The sequence below is a fragment of the Mustela lutreola genome, chromosome 3, assembly GCF_030435805.1.
Source record: "Mustela lutreola isolate mMusLut2 chromosome 3, mMusLut2.pri, whole genome shotgun sequence".
Taxonomy (NCBI): domain Eukaryota; kingdom Metazoa; phylum Chordata; class Mammalia; order Carnivora; family Mustelidae; genus Mustela; species Mustela lutreola.
The window spans coordinates 103,049,239-103,076,950 of NC_081292.1; the positions used below are offsets into that span (position 1 = coordinate 103,049,239).

Genomic DNA, 27,712 nt, shown 5'->3' on the forward strand with positions numbered 1-27,712 from the left:
AAAGTGAAGACTCTCTTTAAAAAAAAACTAATCCTTTATTGATGATATATAACTAAATAATAAGTTCATATTTCCTCAAAGTATATTCTTATTTAGAAGGTAACTTTGAACTGGTCAACAGAGCAAAAGAATACTTTACATGGTACAGTTATATCTTACATAATATAAAGTTTTTGGCATTTTTGAACTAGTAACAGTTAAGCACTTGTTTGTCCAGGATCTTGGAAGAAATTAAAGCAAAGAGTGATAAGCTTTTCTCTTCTGATATAAATGTCTCTGGGGAAAGGTATAGAAAGGTATAGCATGGTCATACACAACCTGGGCTGCTGTGGTTGGCATTACATTCACTCACCAGGTCTTGATTCTGAGGCCCACACCTAATCTTTAGATTTACTCCAGGTGCAGTCCTAGGTTGCTAAGTTAGCACAAAAAAAATGTAGTTCCATGGGAACTAACACAAGCAGAGAGTCTAGTCTTGTATCATCCAATACGGTAGACATTAGTCACCCATGCTTATCTCGATCTAAATTTATTAAAATTAAATTAAGTTAAAAATTATCTCTCTCCGTCATAACATCCACACTTCAAGATCTCAGTAGCTGCTAAGGATTAGGTGTAGACAACACAAAAGAGATCATTTCCATCACTGCACAATGTTCTATCGGGGTGTAGATGTCCAGTCCAATTAGTATTCAATTCATTGAAACAAACATTTATGTTACATCCCCATAGGTTTTATCCATTCCTAGGCAGTCAGATCCATGATGGTCCTTCACTCTGACATCAGGAGTATGGGAATTCAGGGGACGCATTTGATGCCATTAATTTGGTTATAATTCAGCCTGGAATAGATGCTGTGTATCTTCAAGTTAACCCATTAAGACCTATATGAGATGTTTGGCTTAATTCTGAAAGGCCAATACTATTCCTTTTATTTCCAAGTTGCTTGGGAGCCCATTAACTTCTAATACTTGATAACTACATAATCTTGGAAAAGTCGTTTAACACCTATAAACCTCAGTTCTCTCCTTTATAAAATGAGAATGGTTTAAACATTTAATATAGATTTCAACAAGACAATTGGTAGAGGATAAAGCCTAGCATGGCACCCATCCTGTGGTTGAATTCTACTAAATTTAGATGATTCCAGGTATAGTACAGAAACAAGTAGGAGAAAAACTTCATAGGAGAAGGAAAAATATACATATCTTCCATATATTTGTGTCTATATATATAGAAATATATGTATATATGTGTATATATATATACTTTTTTTTACAAAGAAGATTTAGATGGCATTTGGCAAAAGTTGGAAGTAGCTTTCTATGTTGGAAAACACTAGAGAATTTGACATAGCCCAATGAATAATAACAATGTTGTTTAAGTCTCTGCCAGGCATTTCAGAAAAAGAAAGAGAAAAAATAAAGATGTGACAGAGTATGGATTGTATATGATTCTGGTGGTGCTCTCTGGGCTCCTGGGGAAACTTTACTCATCTTCAATGACTTCACTTGCAGATAAACAGCTGACAGAGTTACAGACACACTGGCACCCCCTCATTTTTTTTTTTATCCCACTTCTAATAGGTAAACAATGACAATTTCACAAGCCTTCCCAACTCAGTCTCCAGAAGGCTATTTAGAGCTCACTGAGTCTAGGGGGTACATTTCCCAGATCCTATTACTAGGAGACTGGTGACATCCTTTGACAGTCACCACAGACATTCTGTATGTTTCTCTAGAGCTGGCTTCTATTCAGACTCCCCTTTTCTTGCAGAGCTGCAACTCCCCCCCCCCCTCATTTTTCCTTAAAGCATAAGATTGTATTAAGGATAATGTGCTCATGTGCTTCCTTCCACTGTAATATTTATAGGCTACATTGCTCAAACACATTGCTCTGGTTTGCTTGTCTAATTTTATGATGGCTTTGCTAAACAAAAATACTCTTGCTTGCTAGTGCTTACAGAAGGAGCACTTAACACCACGTGAACGATGACAGCTGGCACCAGCTGCTTTTATTAGGCACTTTAGCTATTCAAATAGAGCAATACTTGGTGCGAACCACATGGGGAAGTTTTCAATATGAGAAAGAGGTGAAGGGCCTTAATTCCCAAATCTTGGACAACTGTCTCCAGAGTTTGAGACGTGCAAAGATATTAAAGATGATTGACTTCATTCCGTCTCTTGGGAAGGTACTCCATCCAACTCCAAGTGTTGAGTTCTGTCTGTTACACGTGCAGTTCATCCCCAGCTACTGACAGCAGCTTCTGGGAAGGTTCAGTTTATCCAACAATAACTGCAAAGCATGTGCTCATAACAGAAGGCAGGAGTAGATATCACGGACTTTCCCACAGAAGGCAAGGTATAAAACAGGTATCAGTCATGACTGGGGGCTAAATGAAAGAGAAAAGAAGGTGCTAGAGACAGTCACCTAAGGGAAGGTCTTTGTGAGCATCAGTCATAGTCAGGGAAACTCTACAGGGTAGGTGGGATTCAAAGGAGTCTTTGAGAGATGGGCAAATTTGGGGGAAAAAACTGTTGGGAGGAAATTCCAGCCAAGTGCTGGGGGGCTGGAATGAGACCAACTGCTCTGGGGCCGGGAGTATGTCCACTTTGGGAGTGCCCCTCCACTGCTATTTTCACTTCTGCTTGCCATTCAAAATGTAGCTCAGATGTAAAGCTACATGAAGTTTTTCATGCCCCTCAGTGCCACCAGTGTCCCTGTGCACAATGTCTGCTATTTTGTCTGGCTTTCTTGCTCTTAAGTGTCCTGCAGGCAGAGTTATATGTATTCTGGAACACAGGAGATGCTCAGTAAATGCATATAGATAGAATGATGCATTAATATAGGAGGTAAGGGGTATAGGAAGGAAAAGGGAGGAGAGGTCAAAGGAGACCTCAAAAGGCAAGCAGGGGGATGTGGATGTTTGTGGTTTTTTTTTTTTAATATTTTATTTATTTACTTGACAGAGAGAGATCACAAGTAGGTAGAGAGGCAGGTAGAGAGAGAAGCAGGCTCCCTGCTGAGCAGAGAGTCCGATGTGGGACTCAATCCCAGGACCCTGGGATCATGACCTGAGCCAAAGGCAGCGGCTTAACCCACTGAGTCACCCAGGCGCCCCTGGATGTTTGTGTTTAATGCCTCACTCCATCCAGTGCCAGAGGGCATGTGACATGTAGGCACAGAATCTGAATTTCGCCACAACTAGACTTGTAATAAAATACATATTTCAGGTAGCAGGAGAGAGGTATATGAGGCAAATTGCCACTAAGAGAATAGTTCTCTGCTATTTTATTTCCCTATCTCAAAAGTGGCTCTACATTTAGGATAATTTTATCAAGAAAAGTTGTGTTATGAATTCTCTATGATGTAAAGAATGAAGTGGCTGCAAATGGCAAATTTAATGCAGTCAGGAGCTCATCTGCAGCCTCTTCTCATGGGTCCCCACACGACCATGCAAAATGTGGATTCCAGGAAAAGACATCATGGCATCAACATTTTTTAGAACTGTGAGGATTCACTCTCTTCTTTATCAATGCTTGCCTCCCCTCTTCTTCTCAAATGTCTCAGATGTTGAAGAATTATTTAATATCACTAGAAACAATAGTAATTTGTACTACCACCCTTACTATTTGCTCAAGTGCTGCCAACCACATGTTCTCATCCCCCTCCCACTCCCATGTGTGGATCTTCTCGCAAGAACCCCAGAGTTGCAGCTTAGCATGAGTAAGCATGGTAATTGGAATGACCTTTAAAATGCATATGCCTCCTGTCACTTTCAGATTCTTGGGCTTTACCAAAGTGCCAGCTAAAATATCATTCCCACCTTTATACGGATGTTTATTTTGGATGGGAAGACATGGACTTTTGTGTTTTTTTTTTTTTTCCATTTTGCTAAGTGTAGGTGCAGCCTATATGATATTAGAAATGTGCTACTAGAAGGTAAAAGTAAACCCTTTAGCCATGGCAGCCAGGACAGTCTATGTGGGATCAGGATGAATTAAGGGGATGTTACTATGCCTAGCACACAGAGGAATTCCCAGCACACTCATATTTGGGGAAAATTTAGGAAATTTGTTTTCAGTTAAAAACCCAGATAGGAAGTTTCTTCCCACTAAGGAAAGCAGAACTTTCCAGTACTCATAACCTAGTCCCCACAGCAAACACTGATTTCAGCAGAAGACACACAGCGAGGACACTGAGATCAGAATCACTAGCCAGAGGTTTGTAAGAGGGATTGGAAAGGGCAAATATCTGAGAAAAGTCATTGATCCAGACTGGTTCTGTTCGCAGAGTCTGAGAACAATGTCACCCACTTCCTTTCCTGACACAGGGTCTGCACCCCCTTAAAAACCAGCTTTCCTCTCAGTCTCTCCTCGCACTCTGTGTATTCACTTCATACCGATCCTCCTATTTGGGAGCATGTATGATTATGTCCAAGACTATTTGGTCAATCTGTGTCTCTCCATGGAGCTTTCTGAAGTCAGGTGTAATCTACTCTGTTCAGCAAGTAAGTAAAATCTCAGCTCCTACCCAGGCCCTGGTCCAGCAGAGAGGTTCTAAATATAAGATATAAATGAATGAATGAATGAATGAATGGATGGATGGATGAATGAAGAGTGTATGAATGATTCACAATAGTAACAAACAGACTCCTGATCCAAGGATCCCAGGAAGACTGCAGCAGGGGAAACACCAGCAACTATGTGACATGCACAGCCTTGGATCTCCAGGGGGGAAAAAGTGCTTGGCACATAGTAAACTCTCTGAAAAGACTTGCTGAATGAATGTGTGGGTCCCACAGGAAGATTAGCAGAGTATGGACAGTCTCTCAAGGAGCAGGAACAAGAAGTACACCAGGACTTTCTGGATAGTGTCATACTTTGTGTACTGTGTGTGTAAATGCCTATGCACATTTGTGCACCTGCAAATTCTGAAACTTGTGCATCCGATCTCATTTCAGAGTGGGAGGTTCTGTAATTCTCAACAAAATTTTCTGTTCAAATTTATAAACCTTGAGCTGCTAAACACCATCTGGGATTATTTTAACATTGAGGGCAGAGATAGTCCCTTATCAAATTATTATAGTGAAAATCATGTTTTTCAATTTGGATAAAAGCAGGTAGCAAGATGATAATGACATTTTTTGTTATACTAAAGTTAATCATACTCTGGACACATGAAGTATTACATAAGTGCAGAGACTATAAAGTTTGATATGTTCATATTCTCTTGCATAACTATCTGTTTTAGGTGTGTAACACTTCCCTTTGCATTTTCCAGGTGTTGAGATAATCTCTGGCTTGGTCCACAGTATATCCCAATGTTAGGAGAGAAAGACCCTAGTAAGTCACATTGAAGTGGTCTGTTGAAGATGAAGCTAAACCTGGAGGGAAGACTTCAAATCTCTAACTTGAAGCAAGTGAAAACATTAATTGCTGTCCAAAAAATAAAATAGGCTATGGATGTAGGTAAATTATTCAGGAAAGTGTCATCTTTTTTTTGCTCGTATATGGGTTTTCTAAAATCTGGCCTGCTGAGATACATACAGACCCATCCATTTCTGTTTCTCTTGTTTTTAACTTTAAGAACTTTTATCTTCCTTCTCACAGTCAGTCCTCACCACAATCCAAGAGGAAGGCAGTAAGATCATGTTGCTCTCATTTAACACCCTCGAGAGATAAAGTGCATCTATTGTCCCTGTTTGACCACAGAGGAAGCTGAGATAGGAAAAGGCTCAGTGACTTGTTGAGTCCAAAGTCAGGTTCAGTGTAAACAGCAGGGGTTTCACCCCGTGGAAAGCCTGAGTCAGATTCTGCAGTAAGGTAAATTCTTGAATTTACGCAAAGGTGGGTTTTCCTCATCCGCTGCTCAGGAAAGCCAACTTCCCCTTTTGTGATGGTTACAGCAATGGCATATCATCACAGCAACCGTACACATTATGCAGGCAGCAGTGGGGCCAAACCCAGCCTTCAGAAGTCAGGTCACAGTAAAACCCAGGAGGCCAGATTCCAGTTCTGGGGACTTCCTGTGAGATATCTTAATGCAAGATAAAAATAACAGAGAACTGATTCTAAATGTAGATTTTGCAGCAGAAACAGGTGGGCACATTTTATCACAGGTCACATCTGCTTTTTCCCCAACTAAAAACATGTTAACCTCCTTTTCTCTTCCAACTGTGCCCATAAACAGTGCTTACGATGAGCCACTGATGCATGCTTTTGGACTAGGGAAAAATAATGTTAAAGGTAACAAGGGCTCTGACTCAGTGACCCCATGAGTGGACATTAATGTAAATGAGGAAAAACCCGAATATGACACGGGCCACTTAGAAAGGCGCACTCTTTGGAGAACGGGGCAAACAGATGGAAGGCCTTTATCAGAGTGTTGGGTGAGGCATAGTGATGTAATGATTGTGTGAAGGAAGCAGAAAGAAAAATCTCTTTCTACTTATTAATTTAGAAATGCTTTCTGCACAGTTAAATATAAGCACTGCCTGCCAGAAGTCACTTGAGAATCTAAAATAGCCTTTTTTTTCCCCCATGTTTTGATCCAGATCAAAAGTTTGCCTTGGTTTCTGTGTCATCTAAAACATCTGAATTTCTTAGCCAGTATGTCTCAGGAGAGATGCTCCAAGCACCTCCCAATTTGGAAAGACATTATCTTACTGCTCTCTGAAGGTGTGTACCTCACCTTAACTTCATAACTATAGCTCTCAGAATGAATCCTTCCTCTTTGGAAGCACCTGTGACCATTCACCCAGCTCATGGTTCTGGCTTTGTTTCCTGCATCAATATTTCAGAATACTGGTTGGTGAGGGAACAGCCAGTCTCACCACCTTCTGATAGGACAGAAGGAAGTGCCACCTTTGGCTTTGTTGGCACTCTGTGTTTTCCATGAATCAAAGGTGCCCTGGTGCCCTTCTTCATGCACAAGTAGAGAAGTACCATTTCATCAAGACAGTGATCTGCTTTTCTTGTAAAAACAAGGGGAGAGAGAGATGAGTTTGGTAACAGAACACAGATGTACTCATTCACAGCGACTTATTCAAATCAAAGCCAAGTTCCATATTTCTCCAATGTCCTTCTTTCCCCTGACTTTCAAAGAATTATAACATAGGTGATAGGGAGAATAACCCTCATTTAATAAGTGGTTGAGTAAATCAGTATTTTCTAGATGAAAGGTGCTTAAAACAGATCCACTCAAAATCTGCCTCCTCAAGGCAATCATTCCGAGTAAGTTCTGAGGCTCCTCCCTTCCCTAACCAGGCCAAAGATATCAAGGTGGAGACTTTAAGCTCTTTGAGCATCCGTGTGCTTGTCACAAGGTTGTGGCAATTAGCTGCTAGGGTATAACACTTCAGATACCTTTGGGAGTCCATCTATTCCTGCAGAAATAAACCAGCTTCACGACTAGGACACAAGATGAAAGCACATCATTGTCTACTTTGCAATCCTGATGAAGAATATAGGATGCCTCCTAACTACAAAGTTAGAAGTGGTTAAGTGCAAGGAGAGGCCAAACCTCTTCAATGAGACTCATCGGTTTGTAGCCAGGCTCTGCCATGTATTCCCTGTGTGACCCTGGATAAGTTACTTAGTGTCACTCTGTCTCAATTTCATCCTGTACAACAAAGTTAATAATATTACCCACATCATAGGGTTATTGTGAGGATAACACACACACACATACACACAAACTCACACACGTAAAAATGTCTTGGTACGCAGTAAACATTTTTTAGGATTAACTATTAACATAGTCTGTTATTCAGATTTTAATGTGTTTTATTTGCTGCAAATTCCCTATGGCTTTGACTTTAAATTCTCTTTTATCCAGTGATGCCAGTGCAGCTTTTCCCACACAAGCAAACAAACACCCAGCACCTCACCCTTTCTCAGTCCCAGCATCATGCACTCCACCCCACCTGAAACAGCCTTGCCTGACCTCCCTAAGCCCAGCCCACCCATCAAGCTCTTGAAGTCTTATTTCCTCAGTGATATTTCCTTGACTTGATCTGAATGACTGAGCACATCTCACCTCTTTCTCTGGCCTTTCAGCAATAGGCCCTCTACCTCTCTATGGATTGAAGAATCACCAAAATCTGGATTTGAGTTCTGGCTCCACCAAATACGAAAAATGTGACCTTAGGCAGCTTACTGAACTTTCCTAAGCAGGGGTGGTTTTATCCCTAAAATAATAATAATAGAGCAACCCCATTATTCTCAAATCTGAATTTGCATCAGAATCTCTGGGTGGTGATGGGGGGCTGCTTTTAAAACTCAGGTTGCTCCCCTTCCCCCAGTTTCTGATACAGAAGGTATGGGCTGGGACATGAGAATATGTCCATCTAACAGGTTGCCAGGTGCAGGTCTGGGAGCCGCACTTTGAGAAGCACTCTTGTGGACTGCAGGACTGCAGAAAGAATTAAATGAAATACTTAGAGAATGTTTACTCAGTATCTATTATATAAACTATAACCTTTCTTTTCCTCCATGAAATCAACTTACAATGATAAATAAAAACACCAGAAGTGCTCTTGTTTTGATGTTGGCTCCATCCCATGATTTAAAGGAGAACACCATATTGTAGCATTTCTCACTTTAGAGTTAGAAGCTCACATTGTGTGGGCATTGGCCTTACAATGGCTTTTCTGGCACCCAATGAAAAGGCTTTCAATTTTAGAGAAGAACTAAAACATATGCATTACCATGAAATGTAATCTTTTTATATATCCTACTGTTTTTAACAGACTCCTACACACAGAGTGGGTTTTTAGCATAAGTCTGTTTATGAGAGGTCATCCAAAATAATGCTTCTCCACCCTCAGTGTTTACAACACTCCAAACTCTGAACCAAGAAGGTAAGAATCTTGACCGGAGAGTTTAGCAGATGCTTTTCTTAAATGAATGTATGTTGGGGGAAAAGGAAGTGGTTAGGGAGTGAGAAGCCATATTTCATAACTTATCTGGTGCAAGACATTTTAAAGCAGAGTTTCATATGTGATTTTCTCACTGGAACAAACAAATCGTTTTGTTTTAAAAGGGTCAAAGCAAAAAAGTCTCCGTAGGATACAATAGCAAAGACCCAACTTCCATGCTGGCTTTGTCACCCTCTGCTTTGACTTCCATTACCTTCTATGCAAAACCAGAGCCAGATGATCTTTGAGGACGGTTCCTCAATACCATCACTCTGTGAGGAAGAGAGGCAGGAAATGCGACCCACAACCATGGAGACCCTTTGCCAGGCACCAGAAGACCAGATGAATCAGTCTCTATCAGTCTTTATAAAGGTGTGGAGCAATATGCTTTGGAGGGTGGAGTCACTCTCAGTAGAATGGCACCACCACCACCCACAGGGTGTGAGGCTTAGGGAGAGGGAGAAAGATTGGAGCTGTAACTTCCAGCAGGCCAACAAGTCAACTGTCCCCCAGATAACACAAAGACAAAGATGTTCGTTGGCAGCTGCAGGCATTCTAAGACCCATACTCCCTCCACATCAAAATATCCCTTTGCTCAGGCACTACTGAAGTTCCAACTATTTTCATTTACATTCCAAAAAAATTTGTTTGTAAAGGTAAAGAGGGGAGAAGCTGAGTGACAAGAACCAGGATAATCTGGAGGCAGATGGAATTTAATTGTGCCCACCCACCAATAGTCTCCCAGGGACTGATTTCAGCACCCCTTTGGAGATGGACATTGAGACAGAGCTGCTGGAAATTTTCAGAGACCTGATGAGATTCTGATCAGAAGGACAACTGCTTGGGTGTCCAGTGGGGGCAAGAGCCATCCCTCTTCCCCACACCTACACCACTTTTGTACAGAATCTATACAATACCTTGACCTTCAGGGTCGGAGGTTTTAAGGGAGTAGTACTCAAAGTCTGTCCCAGGACCAGCCCACCAGCGCCCTGGAATTTGTTAGAAATGAATATCCTCTGGCCCACCATAGTAAAATCAGAAACTCTAGGGATAGGGCCCAGTAATTTGGTTTTTAAGTATCCCTCCCATCATTCTGATGTAAACATGCTGGAATTTGCCTGCAAAACTTAATGAAGCACTCACTTCCAGGTTTATGTAAATTCGGGGTCCACAGGTACATGAACCAGGAAATGAGGACTGTCTTAAATTCTGTGCCCTTGGTATATCGATCACATGCTTTCCTTTTCCTATCCAGGCCCTGAGAAGCAATGCTTTAGGAGAATCCACAGACTGCAACCTTGGAACCCAAATTGATGGACACCTTCCTAATGAATGTCTCTTGGTAGCCCAGAGAGCATCTCTGTGGAAATCAAAGTGCAAAGTCCAAGTAACTGAACAGACTGACTTGAGGACATGTATGAGGTGTATATATGGGGATCCATCCCAGAAACTATGGGGATTACGTGGCCATGTTGGGCTTGAGGAACTTCAAAAAGAGACCTGAGCCTTCTCCTTTCTAGAGAGCTAGAAAGCTGGAATCTAGAGAGCTAGCAAATCTTTGATTATGGAAATTGACCTGGAGAACATTTACTGAGTAGCTACTGTTTACTAGACATACAGCTATGAACCTGATTTCTCACACTGTCTCATTTAACTCTCACTGTGAATGTAAGTTTTATGATCTTGGTTCTACAAAAGAAGACACAGAAACAAAAAGGTTAAATAATATGTATTGTATCTCAAGCTGGTAAGTAGTACACTGGGAATTAAACACATTCTATCACCTCTCAAATTTGCTGCCACCTGCCCAGAGATTAATGAATCCGCCTAGGTGTGACTTCCACCTGCCCTCACCTCAGACAGTTTCCCTATTTGCTCCTCCAAGTTTGGCTTCACACCTTGGATCCAGTCTTCCAATCAAATCTGTAGACAACATTTGGTCATTTGCTTCTCCTGCCCTGGATTTTGAACTCAGCAGGACTGGAATGGCTCCTCCAAAGTGACTTGGTAGATCTTGCCACAAAAATCCTAGGGAGAGGCACTTCCTAACCTGGATCACCAGGATTTACTTCACTCAGAAACCACGCACCTGGCACCACATGCCACTTTGAATGTCCCCCTTCTAAACAAAATCTCATTAGGCACCCGGTGTTTTCAAAGAATGAATATATTGATTATCCCTGAAAAACTTTTATATGGTTGGCAGAAGATGGCGTTGCTTGTGTAAAAGCCACAGACACACAATGACTGCCATTTCCAGGTCAGTGCCTGCTGCGTAGAAGTACAAGGGAGCAAACCTGGTAGTGTTTAACTCTGAGCCACAAGTTCAATCCTGTGGCCATGGAAAAAGTGGCATATGTCTCCAGGTCTTAGTTTACCCTGTGTAAAAAATGGGGACACTGATGGCGTTGTATCACCAGGGCTTCGGCAGCTCGTACCACGTCTTACACTACCCAAGTATATACATAAGACTGCCTCACTCATTCCCTCAATCCCTATCTATGAGGTTGAGTACCTGAGGGTATGATAAAGCCATTCATGGAATGAAGCATTTATTAAGGGTGACTTCACTCTATGTAGTTTAGAATATCATGTTTTGCCAAGAGGGTTGCAAGAGATAAGTACAGGGGTCTAGGGTGTGGAAAATGTGAGGTTGAAGATTCAGTTCACAGAGGACGGATAGTAGATGGACATCATATTTTAGAAGCTTAGAAAGACTATTGAAAGTGCATGGGGTCTGCTAGGAATGCTGTCTTGTCCCAAATGTGATTCCTAAAAAGCTGCCCTTTCTCCTTCTCCTAACTCATTGTTGGACTGTCAGGTATTGGGCAGTTGTACAGATGGTGCATCCTAAAGCCAACCCTCTTTGCTGCCAGACTGGGGTGCAGGCCACTTACTCCACTTCCTTTCTTCCCTGAGATCAGAAGGCTTGATAATTGGTCCATGATTGAAATACAAATTGTTAGTTTAGATTCCTTAATCCCTGAGAAGGGATTCTCCCAGCTGTTACCAGCATTGTCTCATGGCTGGTTTGTGAATTTGCTCAGGCTGGGCAACAGAGGCACCCCCTCAAAGGCAAATGGCGTAAGGGACCCCCATTAGAGGAAGCTCTTGCAATTTTGGAATGTTTGTGTCTCTTCTATAAATGCTACCTTGGTTTTCCCACAGTGACTGACACTGAGAGCCTCAAAGGACACTGAGAAGGCAGACTCCCTCTGGCCAGCCAGGTCGGCTCACTCTGAGGGAGATGGAGGGCTGGGCAGGCAACCATAGAGAGGCCAGAAGGAGGCCTGGGTTTCTACAGGCAAAGATGAAGGGGCAGAAAATTGAGTCTGGGAGAGAGGAGACTCTTAGGTCAGATAAAATGCTATTCTCCTTGGACTTTTCTGAATGGAGCGCAGTTAAGAAAAAACACAGCCAAGAGAAAACATACTCACGCACAGAACCAGGCTTCTCTACCCCAACCTCTTCCACCCCACCCTATCCCTCCAAGTGGCAAACTCTGTCTAAACAAAGACTTTGCATTTGCTCTTAAATCAAGTTCAATTAACAAATACATTAAAAATAAAACACACAACTTAGAACCCACCTGTTTTTTAACTCTTATCCTCTGCAACAAATGTTAAATATAAGTTCAAGAAACAATCAAGCAAAGCCTTTTACCACAGTATCCCCTTCTGTTAGAGGCGCTGTCTGGTAAATCAAGACAAACGTACCATTTACTCACTAAACTAAACACAACCCCTTATTATACAATTAACCAAAACACAATTGTATGTAATACAATTATACAGACCACAATTACACAAAAGTAATGATGCAGTATAGATGGCAATGACTTTCATGTAATCGAAAATAATGAGAGCATCCTTGATTAGAAATTAAGGTATCATAAGAGATCCCTATTGATAAATGTTCCCTCTATTGAACTCCACTTTGCAAAAGGCTCTGCTGGCTGATGAAGTTGGACGCTTCCCCTCGTTGTTAATAAAGACTATAGGGGTGGCAACCATTCTGTGTAGTATCTTTTATTCTGAGATCTCTAAGCTAGCATATTCTAATGAAGCACACATTTTATTACCCACTTTTCCAGCTGGTCAAATAGAAAAAAAGAAAAAAAAAAATGAAGCAGAAGAGCCAGGAAGTCTGTGTGATTTGCTGAGGATCCCATGTGTCGTGGTATTAACAGAGAAACGTGTACATAAAGCTCCATCAAATTATATTGGTCATTCCGAGCATCAGCGGAGACTATAACCTGCAGAGCTGATTTCTGTGCTGCTCAGAAGAGGCACCTGCTACTTCTCATCATTGCTCCCCTAGACAGAGGCAGTTACCTTCCCAGCATGGGCTGGTTCTCTTCCAATCTATCCTTCTTACTTTTTCCTGAGTACTCTTTATAGGAAGCAAGTTTCATACCTTCCTTTTTGATTCTCACCTAGCACATGAGGCCACATCCCACAGGCACACAAATTTCTTCATAGTGGCGACTGGCCCCCATCTCTAACCACATTCACACTACATACTCCACTACCATGACCACCTTACACCCCCACCAACCTATATTTTGTTGACTCTAAGTCACTCTTCATTGTAAGACATACCATTATTTTATATGCCACTAAGAAAGAAATGCTGATTGAACGATGATACACCATCAGTTATAAAATGCATCCCAGCATTAGAGATTTTAAAATGAAAAATCGGCACGTTGAATTGATGAAATACTTGCCAGCCATGATTTCTCCTACTTCTCTGTCATTTCTGACACTGCGTCCAGAGAACCTATCTTATCCCAGCACCTCCTCTCCACTCCTCAGCCAAGTCTTACTGGTTCCTTAAGATCCAGCTCAGCACCACTTCCTAAAATCCTTTTTGACCTCATTCTTCACAAGGTCAGACTGAGTTGCAGTTGCCATATGTCCCACAAATAAGGGTGCACTTCATGGGTGCCTAATAGCTAATTTATTCCCCAATGAGACATGAGCAGAGAACCCTGTATCACCACCTCATAGGCAAGCACTAGACACATATTATTCACCCATTTAATAAGTGCTATTTTGACAGGAATGAGCAAAATTGTGAGAATGAAAGAAGTAAGTACTAGAGATAAAACGTGGAGAGCATGATAAACCTGGTTGAAAATTCAGAATCTTTAACTTCCTGCAGCAGGTCTTTGAACCTAGAAACTTTAAATATAAGAGGAGTCAGAGCCCAGAAAAAAATAAAGAGAGAAACCAAGCTTCTGCTAGATTTGTGGGTTGCAGAGTATAAGTGTGGATTCTCTCTCTCTGCTGCCTACTCTCTTCTGGGCCAAAGAAGCAGTGGGTTAGGGGTAGCAACAGCAAAGGTCAACCACCCCAGGAATCACCCCTGGCACCATCTGAACCTCTGGTCTAGACCCTGAGGGCCTGATGCTCACCTGCCCTCATTAGAAGGGACACTCACTGCAATAGAGAATAAAAATGGTTTAAGAGAAAAGTAATCCCTCCCTCCTTTAGGCTTTACTCATAACTTCAAACTAATCAAATGTTGTTTATGCATAAAATTTTAATCCTGTCACAAATTTGTATTTTGATTTAATTTGCATATCCCATTTACTGCAAGTCAACAGGAAGAGAGACTCAACTAATTTAAACCATTTTTCTCTGGGCCTGAAATCCTTTCAGAAATATTTTCCATTAGGCGACTCAATTATGTCTAATGTGGCTAATGTCAGTGGATTAGAATTTTGCTTAAAGAAACTCATATTTAGAACAGTGAGAATGGGAAGAGGGCGGGAGAACAGAGAAGAGACCATAATTACCTGTCTTTGATGCTACACAGATCAATGTGTAAATCACTAAAATTCCCCAGGGAACCTTGCTGAACTGAAATGAGGTCCTTGGGCTGGTTATCAATAAAGATGAGCCTCATGCAGCCTTGGAAAGCCTTAATGGGATTTAAACATTGGGAATCGGTGAGATTGTCGGGGCACCCTGTGGGACAGAGAAAAAAAAATGAAGAAGAATACTGAAATGATCAGTCATTGCTTTGGCGACCTATTGATGGAGGACCTGGAGGTCTAATTATTTGGGGGCTTTTTCATTCACAGCAGTGCACGCATTTTTGTTGTAAATCCTAGCATTCTCAGAGAAGGAATTGGTACAAAATGGGGCATACTCAATCGCTGTACAGAACAGAAAACAAAATATGTTAAAGGGAATACCACTACTTTAACATTTATCTCATTCTTATTTCTTTTTGCCTATCAGTAAGCTACCCACCATTCTGTTGCATGGTATACTTCACTCACCCCAAGGAGGCAACACATTATCACTTCTTGGGAATGTTGGTTCTGTCTCAAAACACGCTCTAAATGCACAATTCAATTCTGAATTACACTTTCAAAAGAAATTACGCTTTGGGTAAAGATGGTGGCAGAGTAATTGTCTGGTTAATTGTTAGTATTAACAGGCTTAGTTCCTGAGAAAGGTACACATAGGAACGTAACTGGAATTTTGAAGACTTGTGCAAAGCAAATCCCAGAGCCAAAGGAACCAGGGGTTTAAACGCACATAGTTATAGGGCTGTAATAGCACACATGAAAGGTTAACACTGTACCTTTTTAAAGAGTGTTCTTAAAAAAAAATCTATTACACTGATTTAACATAGCTAGCAACTAGGGCATATCTGCTTCTCATTAAGACAGGTACAGAGTAACGTAGGTATACGAGTGCTTGTGCTCTTTATAAACTCCATCCTGATGGTTTTAATAGGTTCAGAGCATATGGGAATGCAAGCTTGAAAACATGGCAATAACCCATAAATAATTGGGAATTATTTCAGCCATTTCTAATAGACAGTCACTGTTGGGCAGAAGCCCAGCAGCTGGCTAACAGCTTACAGGCACACTATAAAGTGAAGAGAGATGCTACAAGTTCTAATTGAAGCTGTAGAGAGAATTTATGTAAGCTATTATTACTCAAACTCATTTTTCACTTTCCTTAAGTTTACAATCTACATGTGGGGCGCTTCTTTAAATATTGTTTAAATACTGTTTATCACAGATAAACCTTCCCCTTCTAAACCCAGTGCCCTCTAAACTTGGGGAAGGCACACATTTTCCCTTTGAGACATTTCAGATGCCATCATTATTGAACACTGTTTTCCCCAGAAATAAGTACAAGAATGCTTCTCTCTCTTTGTTGGGGAAACATTGAATGTGATGCAAAAATGATGCAGTCTGTAAAATGTATCTTTGGGGCCCCCAAGAGCCCTTCTTTGGTAGCCTTTATGCTACATTCGCTAGCATCTTCTTGCTGTCCCAAACTAGTGGTTTGTGGACACCACGGACTTAGGGGTGAGTTCTAATATTTGCACAAATGATTTCATTTCAACAAACCGCAGTCCTATTATCTGTGAAATGGGGCTAAAATTGCCTACCTCACAAAGTTACCCCACGAATTAAATGAGGTAAGACCCATAAACCATGTACAGCGAATGGAAGTTCTCTCTTCTTGGAGGAATCCATTGTCCTTGCATACATGGAGAAGATTTAGAATGGAGGACAGAGGCCCTTCATGGGGTCTTAAAATCAAACCACAAAAGTATTGCCCTACGCTTCATTTCTTCCAGGATGTCCAGATGCATATGTTACATTTATGCAATGCCCATTTGTATTTCAAGGCTTAACCACGTGTCATCACATGAGAGAAGTGATTTGTAAATTCTATTTGAGAGACTGTACTTTATAACTTTACATAATAATTCCCTTCAGTTTCCTAACAGAAAAAGAATTAGCAACCTGATAACTGGTCCAGTCCATGCCCATATCTGCAAAAGTCAAAGCCATTTTGTCCATTCCTTGCCGTGTTGGGAGAACTGTGCTATACACGTACACCCTGCCCTTACTGCAGTCTTCCAGTAATTTGGCTCTGCTTCCCCATGTCCTCGATAAAGAAGTTCAGGGGCCATCAGTGTCTCACTCAAGGTCAGACAGAGATTGAGATTACTCTCAGTGACTGTTTGTCTAATGCAAACAGATGACTAGGAAATTAGATACTAATATTTTTCATGAAAGAAATGCCTTAAAAAAAACTAAATACAGATGCACACGCACCCATAAAAATGCAGTAAATTCCTATTTATATATTTTTCATCCTTTCCAGTTTGCCCTGTGTTTCATTGGGAAGGTCCCTAGGATTCACCTTGCAATAGAAAGAGCTGGATCTGTACCGTCAGCTCCATGTGAAGCTACAGGTTCATGGGCCTTCTAGACCTTTCCCATATGTAGAGCCCCACTTCATGGACATGGCCTCCAGGGATGTCAGGAAGGAAGGAACAGATAGGGGATTCAGAGAGTAAAGCGGTAGAGGAATAGCCTAGACAGCTGAACTTGCTGGTTTTGCCTTTCTGCCTGGATTTTTCCTTTTGCACGTATTGCTGACTGTTGGTACATATTCTCCAAGTTTTCAGCTGACTTTCTCCTTACCAATGTGATCACAGAGCTTGGCATAGCTACAGAAATCTCCTTTGGACATGTTATATAACACCAGCTCTTATAGCTAAAGTTTTTTTTTTTTTCTTTTTTCTTCCTCTGTCCTGACCTAGATAGTTTATATTTGCACAGCTGTCAGAGAGTTTGCTTCTCATTATTTCATGCTTGGGAGTGGGTACCCGTGTGTGTGTGTGTGTGTGTGTGTGTGTGTGTGTGTGTGTGTATACATGTGTGAATGGTCTAATTGGCCAAAAAACCAAGAATAATAATAATAATCAGGGCGAAATAATTGTTCACTGCATTCTTCCTCCCTCTTTTACTTTCAAAACCTGTGGAATTTACCTCCAAAGTAGTAGCTATTTCCAGAATAAATCTGCACACGGGTGGTGTCCTGGGCTGGGGATGCTGCATCATTATCCAGAGAGAGAGTGATGCGGTCCCTTCTGGCGTTGATGCTAACAGAATGCCACAAGCCATCGTTCAAGTTGCTTCCTGCAAAAGAAACAGGAAAGGTCCACATGGGGCTGATTGAGTAGGGCGGTCTGGAGCAAGGGGGCTCATGCTCCTCCCCTGCTGTGCTCCCTGTGTGTCTCAGCAGGCACCCCTTGTGTCCCTGTACTTAAACCACAAACCCCACGTTTCCACACACTTCAACTTTCTTCCTCTGTTTACTGCTCTAATTCTATTATTTCTAAAGTGGCTGAACCGCATCTGATACATTTGGTTTCAGAACAAAAGGGAAAACACAAATTTTTCTGTACACTACAATAAAAGGCAGGGCCATGTGAACAGACCTCTTGCTGTATAAATGCAGAGTAAAATGTTGAAAGGAAAAAAAAATTCCAAATGTCCATGGTGATTTCATCTCTGGGTGGTGGGGTTATAGGTGACTTCAGTTTTCTCACAGTTTTCCAAAAGTACCTTATCTGCCTTTTTTTTTTTTTTTTTAGGAAAAAATAAACTGTTTTTAAAGGCAAAAATAGATGAAGAATACTAAATTCTTGTTCCAGGCAGAGGCAACCTCCCATTTGAGAGAAGTAACAGATCAGTTCATTCCCAACGTTTTTCCTCAACTAGGTGACACTGGCTGAGTTACCTGCCTTCCCTGAACTCTGGCTTTATCATCTGAAAAGATCATAATTCCCACTTTGTGTCATTATAAAAGGATCAATTGAGATCAGACAGGGAAGTTTCTAGGAGAGTTGCAGGCATAGTAGGTGGGTTTTGTTGTTGTTGTTAAGATTTTGTTTATTTATTTATTTGGTTTTTTTTTTTGTTTGTTTGTTTGTTTTTTTAAGAGAGCATAGAGGGACAGAGGGGGAGGGAGAAAGAATCTGAAGCAGACTGCTCACAGCACAGAGCCCGATGCAAGATTCTGATTCCACAACCCCAAGATCATGACCGAGCCCAACTCAAGAGTGGTTTCTTAACAGACTGAGCCACCCAAGCACCTCATAGTAGGTGTTTATTACAAGTTAGTCCTCCCTTGTTCTCACACCCCTGATGTCTTTGGTGCATACTACCCTGATGGACTATTTGATTGAGACAACTGATTTGGGAATTAGTCGTAAAGATAGGGACTATTTCCTTTTACAAAGTATATCATCTATTAAGACTATTCATGTCAGGTGCGTGCTGAAGGAAACTAAGTCTTAATCACCAACCCTGTCACAAAGATGTGTCTGTGAAAAAATCACATTGCCTCACATGTTTTCACTCAATAGACATCTGTTGTGCCCTGCTGTGTGTTGAGCGGCGTTTCTACTCCTATTGCTTCAGTTTTCTTCCCTGCAAAGTGAGGAAATGATTGTACTTACTAGCCATTGTGAGAATTATACAGTAGTTAATACAGTGGTGCATGTAGGACAGTTCATGCCACATTGTAAATAAACAATGTTACCTAAAACAAATGGACAGAACAGCAACTGTGAAGTGGTCCCTTCCATCTGGAAGTATGAAGACATCACATGGTGCCTATAATCCCTCATTAAATGGAAGAGATGTAAGCAACAAGGGTTAGAACACTGTCCTTTGAGTTCAGGGTAGTGAGATAAACAGAGAAGCAAGCAAAGAACAATACTTGCCATTTTGGTTGGTGCAGTAATATGGGAGAAGAGAAGAAAGAAAACCTAAGTAATGGCATGTGAGGATCCTAAAAATGCTTCAAAGCAGAAATGGTTCAAGGAGTTTCTGAAAAATGCACAAGAGCTCTCTACTCATAGAACAAGAGTTCAGGAGACAGAAAAACTACAAAAAAGCACAGGTCTGGAATGAGAAGCAGGAGAGGGCAATAGGAAGGTAACTGAGGATGGATCCAATCACCTAGGGGCCTGCAATGCCAAACAAGGAATGGCTTTCCACAGTTTCCTTGAATAAATGATTCTGGAGAATGCTTTAGTCAAGCTAATTCCATCAGAACCCTTGGAGATGGGACCCTAGGCATTTGAATTTTTTTAAAAGCTTCCTGGGTGATTCTAATGTATAGCCAGGAGTGAAAATCACTGCTTTAGAACAATGGGAGTCCACGAGGGGTCCTTAGCATGGGAAAAACATGGCTGGAGATACATATGTAAAGACCCCATGGCAGAAGACAGCTGGGAGGAATCAAGGCTGGAAGCAGAACTGATAGGGCCTATTGCATGCACTGGTCCCAGGAGGCAGAATGATGGGAGTCTCAGCCAAAGAAGCAGCAATGCAAATTGAGAGCAAGGGATGGATTAAGAGCTATTCCTAGAGGTAAAAGAGATCAGATTTGGTAGAGCCTAGTGGAGCAGTCCCTAAGAAACCAGCTGGGAAGGAAGCACTAAAAATCAGAGTCAAGGTCTGCAGGGTTTCTCACAATAGCTACTAAAGAGCTTGTGCCCCTGAGCCCTCAGATGGTTGGAGAAGATGCCCAGGGAGAAGCACAGCACCAGGCTGGGGGCCCAGCTGTGATGCACCAAGGCAGCTGTGTCCCATCTGCTCACAATAGGCCAGATGTAAGAGACCCTCCTGCATTTCCAGCCAGCTCCCTAGCAGTCAATGCTGCAGCCTTGAACATCTGCTTGGGGTGAACCCAAGGGCTGCTCCACCTGTCAGTCTTACTTCCTCCCAAAAGCCAGTGTTTGGGTCCTAACCACAGGGACTCTGCTAATGAGGTAGAGGCTCTGTCAGGTGTTTCCTGGTAATGAACGTTTGACTTCTGGCAGGGGCATTTGGGGGGCATAACCAGCTGTAGGTCTTTACTTCCTTTTACTCTTATTTGCATACTGATTGAAATACATTTGCATAATATAGGATACTGCATCTGCAGACAAACTATAGATTGTTGGAGGTGAAAAGGAGTCCTTAACTAATCCAACTTAGAGGATGTAAAAAAATAACCCCTAAGAGCCCAGAGCTCTGCTAAGCATCAGAGCTTCAGTAAGGAAGAAGGAAACAGAGGCCTTGGGGACAGCCCCAGTAATCAGATATACATCCTCTGCTCCTTTTACAAATGAATGTGGCCTAAAGGAAGAAGTCTGAGCCCTGTGAGTGGCCAGGCCAGAGCGCTGGCTTTTGTGTTCTGACTCTGGGTCCCCTCCCCTTCCCCCATCACACCCATGTCGCTCTCTTTCACATTGTTATTAATAAGAGTTTGCTTGGTTGTTTGTTTTCTTTTTCCTTTTTTTCTTTTCTTTCTTTCATTTTTTCTTTTCTCTGGTCTGCAATTCCTTTTGGTTTGATCTTTTGGATCTTTTCCTCCATGGTCCTGAATGCCTGCAGGGAGAGCCTATGTGAAATCTTCACTCTTCTGAAGAAAATTATTAGGTCAGTCGTTCCCGGTGCTGGTGCTGACCACACAAAGGGAGCACCTGGGGAGCTTCTGAAAAGACAGGTCCCAGGGCCCCACACCAGGTTAATTAAGGCAGGCTTCAGGGTGGCCCCAGGCTTTGGAAGTTTCAGAGATCTCCAGAGAGCCCATTGTGCAGCCTGGTTAACAAGTTAACCATTTGAGGTTTTGGAAGAGGAAGAAAAGAAGCTGGGAAAAACAAGGCTTGTTTTAGAGGTGCTGAAGCTGGGAACAGATTCCAAGGCAAGCAAAGTGATATATTTCCTTCTAAAAATCTGCTTTCTGCCTGGGTCCTCCTTCCTACTTCATTCTGTTTATATGTTATACATGTTTTATATATATATATATATATATATATATATATATATTACATATAAATATGTCTATATATGTTATATATATATAACAAAATAACAGCTCTGGAGGTTCTTCAAGGTTTAGTTTCTAAGAATTCTCTTTTTAAAAGTACAGGTTTAAGTCCGAGTAATTATTCAGAAATTAGGGAAAAGCAATTTTATCAGGTTGCTTTCCTCCGAAAACCTCCCTGAGACCAAAAGTTCTGAACGAATAGAAGTTTTCAGTGGAGAGACTGGGAAAGCAGTAGCTTTGAGTCCAGGAATATCTGATGGGGAAAAGCGCCTGGAGGTAAAATGATGTAATTAGGATGACTTTGGAGTTCTAAGAATTCATATGGTTTAGGAGATCAGACTTAAAATATGGAATTTGATTTCTGGAAAAATCATTGGATAATGACAAATACAAATTTTCTGTAAGTGATGTCAAATAATATTTGCCATCCCCTAGAAAAAGAAGAAAAACCAATATACCAAGTTAGGGGATAGAGAGGGAAATAGGAAATTTCATATATTGTTGGTGGCAACATAATTTTGTACATTCTTTCTGGAAAGCAAAATACCGAACATGAAAAAAAAAGTTCCTGGGGCACTTGGGTGGCTCAGTGGGTTAAGCCTCTGCCTTCAGCTCAGGTCATGATCCCAGGGTCCTGGGATCGAGTCCTGGGATGGAGCCCCGCATCAGGCTCTCTGCTCAGCAAGAAGCCTGTTCCCGCCCCACCCCCTGCCTGCCTCTCTGCCTACTTGTGATCTCTCTCTCTCTCTCTGTCAAATAAAATCTTTAAAAAAAAAAGTTCCTAAAAGTATCATACTTCATTTTCCATAATTTTTAATCCAAAGAATTAGTCCTAAAAGCGTACAAGAGCTGCAGCCAAGATTTACAGTGAAAAGAGTTCATGATGCCATTTATTTCTAAGACCAAAAATTTACAACCACCAATATTTCCAGGTTAGCTAAATTGAACATGGTATACTTACTAATATGAACTATAAAGTAATTAAAAATGACCGTGTCCAAGAATGCAAGTGATATCCCAATAACAGAAAAACTGAGACTATATAGTATATGTGGTTATGATTTCCATTTTGTTAAAAATTATTACAAAGAGAAAACACTAGAATGCTCTGGAATGATTAGATTTTTTTTCTTTTTTTTGTTCTTAATAAAGAGTAGTGGAAATTTCAAAGTTTCTGAAAACAAAATGTAAACTTTTTTTTTTTTTTTTTTAAGACTAACAAACTGTTTAAGTTGAGATAAAGGTTAGGAAATGTTTTCATTCTTTCTTACTTCTTGCTCTCATGGGTTAAAGCTGTTGCTCACAGGTCTCTGAATTCAGCCTAAGGCACTCCTAGGCAAGATCTTTTATAGAGAGAGTTAAAGAAATTGCTCTGTCCTTTGCTCAGGATCTGAACCAAGACTCAAAAGTTTTTCTCCACGAAAACAAAAAACAAACTAACAAATAAAATCAGTTTCCCTTCTTGCAATTGAACTTGTAAATGAACTTTTGAAACGAAGGCAAATTGTAAAAATAGCTAATAATACGCTCAAGATATTGAATATCTGTGATGTGCCACACATTTTAAATGTATAATTCCTAACTCTCACAATGGTCCAGGCGGCCAAGTTTTATTGTCTTTATGCTATAGGTACAAAATGAAAAGGAAGAGAGCTGCTCAGGTTCATGGGGTTACAGAGTTGAAGCCAAAATTGAAGAGGTGGTATGGGGGACCCAGGCTAAGCTCCTGCTGTACACCCCTCCAAAGCCAGCCCTGCCATTCTCCAGGAACCGATGGCCAATTCTTTTGCAAAACTCTATTTTCTGACATTGAATTCAACTTTGTGTTTCATTATTTGTATTTTTGGAACAGCTTGATTGAGATAAAATTCACATACCATGCAATTTGTTTACCTAAAATGCACAATTTAATTGTTTTTAGTCTATTCAGAGTTAGGCAACCATCAAAACATTAATTTTAAAGCATTTCATAACCCCGAAAGAAACACTGTAACATGTAGCCATCACCTCTCTAATCTCTTCACCCCCTCACCTCCTGCCTTAGTCAACCATTAATCTGCTTTCTGTCTGTATGGACTTCCCTGTACTGGGAACTTCCTATGCATGAAATAATACACTATCTTGACCATACGAAGTTGAAACTTTGGTCCTGGTGTTATGTAGATCTTCTAGCTTCTAAGAATTAAAACACATTCAACTTCTGTTTCTTAGAATGTCTGCTTAGCTCTAACTTGGAATTCTAGCTAATTGTAATTACTTTAATTTTATTTTTCCAGGTAGGTAATCTCATTGAGCATTTAATACATCTTTTCTTTTTTCTTTTTATTTATTTTTAAAGATTTAATTATTTATTTGAGAGAGCAAAGGAAAGAGGGAGGGAGGGGCAGAGGGCGAGGGGGAATTTCAAGAAGACTCCTTGCTGAGTGTGGAACTGGTCATGGGGCTTGATCTCAGGACTCTGAGACCATGACCTGAACTGAAACCAAGAGTTGGACACTTAACTGACTGCGCCACCCAGGAGCCCCTTAATATGCCTTTTTAAATACTTTTTGTATGAGAACTTCACAGCAACTTATAGTTCACATTTGTTAGAACTGAGATTCAGAGCAGTTAAATAATATCCTGAAGACCAAAACCCTAAATTTTTTTATGGAAGTAAGGTTTTCCTTGAAACAGAGTCAGTCCTTCAACACTGGCACTATGTCATTTGGACCAGATAATTCTTTGTTGGGGGTAGGGGATTATGCATTATGCCTCTTGTGCAGCATGTTTAGCAGCACCCCTGACTCACTAGAGCCAGTCACAGCCCCCTACTCCCAGCACCAACATTGTTTCCAGATACTGACAAAAGTTCCTTGGGTGAGTTTAGGGGGAGGGGGGGCTGGGGTTGGCAGATGGGGAATCTCCGTTGGTTGAGAATGACATATTCAATAATTCTGGAGGCTGCAGAGCCTTGGTGCTCTTTCACCTCCTCTTCCTTTCTGTATTTCTCTTGCCCTCAAATACTGAATAGGTATTTGCCCTTTAGATTTCGTCTAATTTCAGCATCTCTCTTGATGATTTGAGTACAAAACCCTTAAAACAGAGGGGCTGTCCCAGGACGTCTAAGCATGAACTGTTAGAGCCACACATCAACATGCAGAGATTTAGCTCAAGCCACAGCAGAGTCCCCAGAGACTCTATTTCCGACTCTGAAAATAACTTGTCACAGATTTCTGTGATGCTTTTATTCACCTTGTACCCCTTGCTCAAGGCCCTGCCACTTATAATTTCTAGGAATTTAGACAGATTTCTTAATCTCTCTAAATTTCTAGGAATTTAGACAGATTTCTTAATCTCTCTAAATTTCTAGGAATTTAGACAGATTTCTTAATCTCCATTTGTAAAATGGAGATAGAATTACCTGGCTTGACTTAGAAGATTCTAGGCTTTATCTTTTCCAGAAAACCCAATTCAGCTGCTTTTTCCACATTCTGTCATGTCTACCTTTACTTAATAGTTCAAAAGCAGTTTCAATTTTTGTGAGAACAAAGTGGGGAATACATAAATAATTGAACAAAGCAGTCTTAAAATGTCAATCATGTCGTAAAAGAACATATTACAATTATTAGTACCATTATGCTACAATTTAGATCCTCAGTTCTGTTTTTCTTGGATACCGTTTATCCATCAATTATGAAATTTTATTAACCCTTCCCTATACAGTAGACTGAATTCACATTTTTCTTCAAATTCCCTCTCCAGGCTTTATTCTATCCTTTATCACTGCAGCTGAGAATTTTTATGATGGGCTCCCTCTTTTCCAAGCCTCTGACTTCTTTCTGGTCCAGGACAGCTTGCTAGATTGAACTAAGTAGCACCTCACAGCAAATGTCCTTTAGTGGGTCACTGAATCTCCACAGGCTTAGCCTGACAATCTTTGCCTGCTATAATCAAGTCTCCACCTGTCCTTCAATCCCATTTCCTAATGTTCCTACACAAATTCCCTATTGTAGCTAGGCTAGGGCATCCATTATGCTCCTAGTGAATACACTTACCTAATCATTGCCTCTACTCCCACATCTCCAGTATACAAGCCCATTTTCTATCCTCCAATACCCAATATTTTTCCTAGAGCTTCTTCTGCTCAACTGTAGGGACAGGAAATATATATATATTTATATTTTTATTTATATATATATATATTTATAAATATATATATATATATATATATATATATATATATATATATATATATTTTTTAGAGAGAGAGCAGGAAGAGGAGCGAGAGTGAGAGAATTCCAAGCAAACACCCTGCTGAGCACAGAGCCTGACGTGGGGCTCGATCTCAGGGTCCTGAGACCATGACCTGAGCCAAAATTAAGAGTGAGACACTTAACCAACTGAGCCACCATGGTGCCTACATTTTTTTTTTTTTTTACTTTCTATCATAGTCACTAAACTCTCTATCTAGCACAGTGCAGGGCATTTAATAAGTGCCAAATGATTGAGTGAATCAGTTAATAAACCAAGAAATGAGCAAAGGAGGTTTATCTTTACCAGACCAATATAAATTCCTATAACATCTGCTTCCTATAATATCTGCTGTCTGATCTATGCATTTAGTTCATATAATTTACTGCTTTTTACCATTAATTAAGAATGCATCACTGCCAGTCTCATCACCCCGATGAGATTACAAGTTCCTGGGGGTCAGAGTCTGAATTCTGTTTTGGTATCCACCTCATCATCAACAGGGCAGCATCCTCTCCTTTCCAAATGCTCATTGATTGATTGAACATCTCACCAGGTGAATCTCCATTGCCAAGTGTCAGCAGCAGGGTCTCCCTGGTACATGGCCCATAAATCACAGGTTAAACCTTTCCTAGTTGTTAAAGCCTGGTGCATATGTCACAGTAACCTGGATCCTGAAAACTCTTGGTCAGGGTATGCAAGGAAAACACCACGGTTTGCCATCCACTAGAGTCAGAGAGGAGTTGTGATGGAATTGTTGTTGATGGCCCTTGTTTCCTTGATATAGGCCTGAACGCTTAGCTCAAAAATCAACATGGTAAAAAGTGAGCTGAGCTCCAGAGATATATTTCTCCATCACCTTCAGGATACAGCCCAAAATCTGATGTTCCTGCCAGAATGCTGCTTTATATTCTGTCTGTTCTCTTTGCCTTGTGACCCAGTTATCCTGAGTCAACTGTGGATTCTTATACTTCTCAATCTCCTACTTCTCTCCTCTGATTGGCACATACTTTCCTTCCCTCTCTATTGGCCAGAATCTATTCATTCTTCAAAAGCAAGCTGTGTTGCCCCTGTCCTTAGAAAGCCCTTCCTTTCTCACACATCTAAGTTCCTCTCTTCAGTGCTCCCATATTAAGCTGAGCATATGTCATCTTGCATTACAAATGCCTCAAGAGCATCCCTTCCAACTGTGCCTATGAGCTCTGGGTGGACAATACCTCCATCCTCAAGTCTGAGTATAATGCCAGCAGAGAGCTGATACCTCAAAATCTTCCTAAATTAAATGGCAGCAAAGTGAATTCTATGAGAGAATTATCAAAGCAGAAAATAGGAAAGAGCAAAGGAAGTGAGATCACTTCCTGACTTCCTTTGACTATTAGAATGTTCTGATGTAGCAATAAAAATCTAGCTCCTTCAGTTCCTCTTTTGAATGAGTGGTGAAGAAGGAAGAGTAAGTTAAGAAATGAAATGACCCCACTGCCATTACTAGGACTTGAAAAAGCTATAAATGCCCAAGAGATCACTGTTTTGGTAAACATTCCCAACCTCTACAAGATATCTCAAAGCTCAGACATTTCTCAGTTTCCCATAAAATGGAATGTCTCATCACATTTCTGTCTTCTGAAACTTGAACTCTGTGCTCAGCAGTTTGTTGTGACAGTCGTAGCCCTGTGGCTATTTATGTATTTGCCCTTGCTAATGGGATTTTCTCTTCAACATTATCTTAGCTGAAATACAGACGCATTAATGACAACTTAATTGAAGCAGAAGAGGAAGTTCACAAAGTTATCACGTTTCCTTGATGTGCAGATGGCGGCTAGATACAAATGGCTTAAATGAAAGGGCAATATTTGGGGAGCAGCTCTGTTAATTGCAGGGCTGTAGCCTAAAACCATCTGGCCAC

At 40.9% G+C, this 27,712-nt stretch overlaps 1 protein-coding gene across 2 annotated transcripts in view; it reads right to left on the minus strand.

Annotated features, from left to right (window-relative positions):
- Window positions 1-27,712, minus strand: part of CNTNAP5 (contactin associated protein family member 5) — an 842,021-nt gene that overhangs the window by 377,411 nt on the left and 436,898 nt on the right. For both annotated transcript variants that reach the window (XM_059166599.1, XM_059166598.1), the window contains exons 9-10: window positions 17,739-17,888; window positions 14,724-14,895 (exon numbers count right to left, since the gene is read on the minus strand). In XM_059166599.1, coding sequence (XP_059022582.1) covers window positions 14,724-14,895; window positions 17,739-17,888 — 322 coding nt within the window. The remainder of the gene's footprint in view (window positions 1-14,723; window positions 14,896-17,738; window positions 17,889-27,712) is intronic.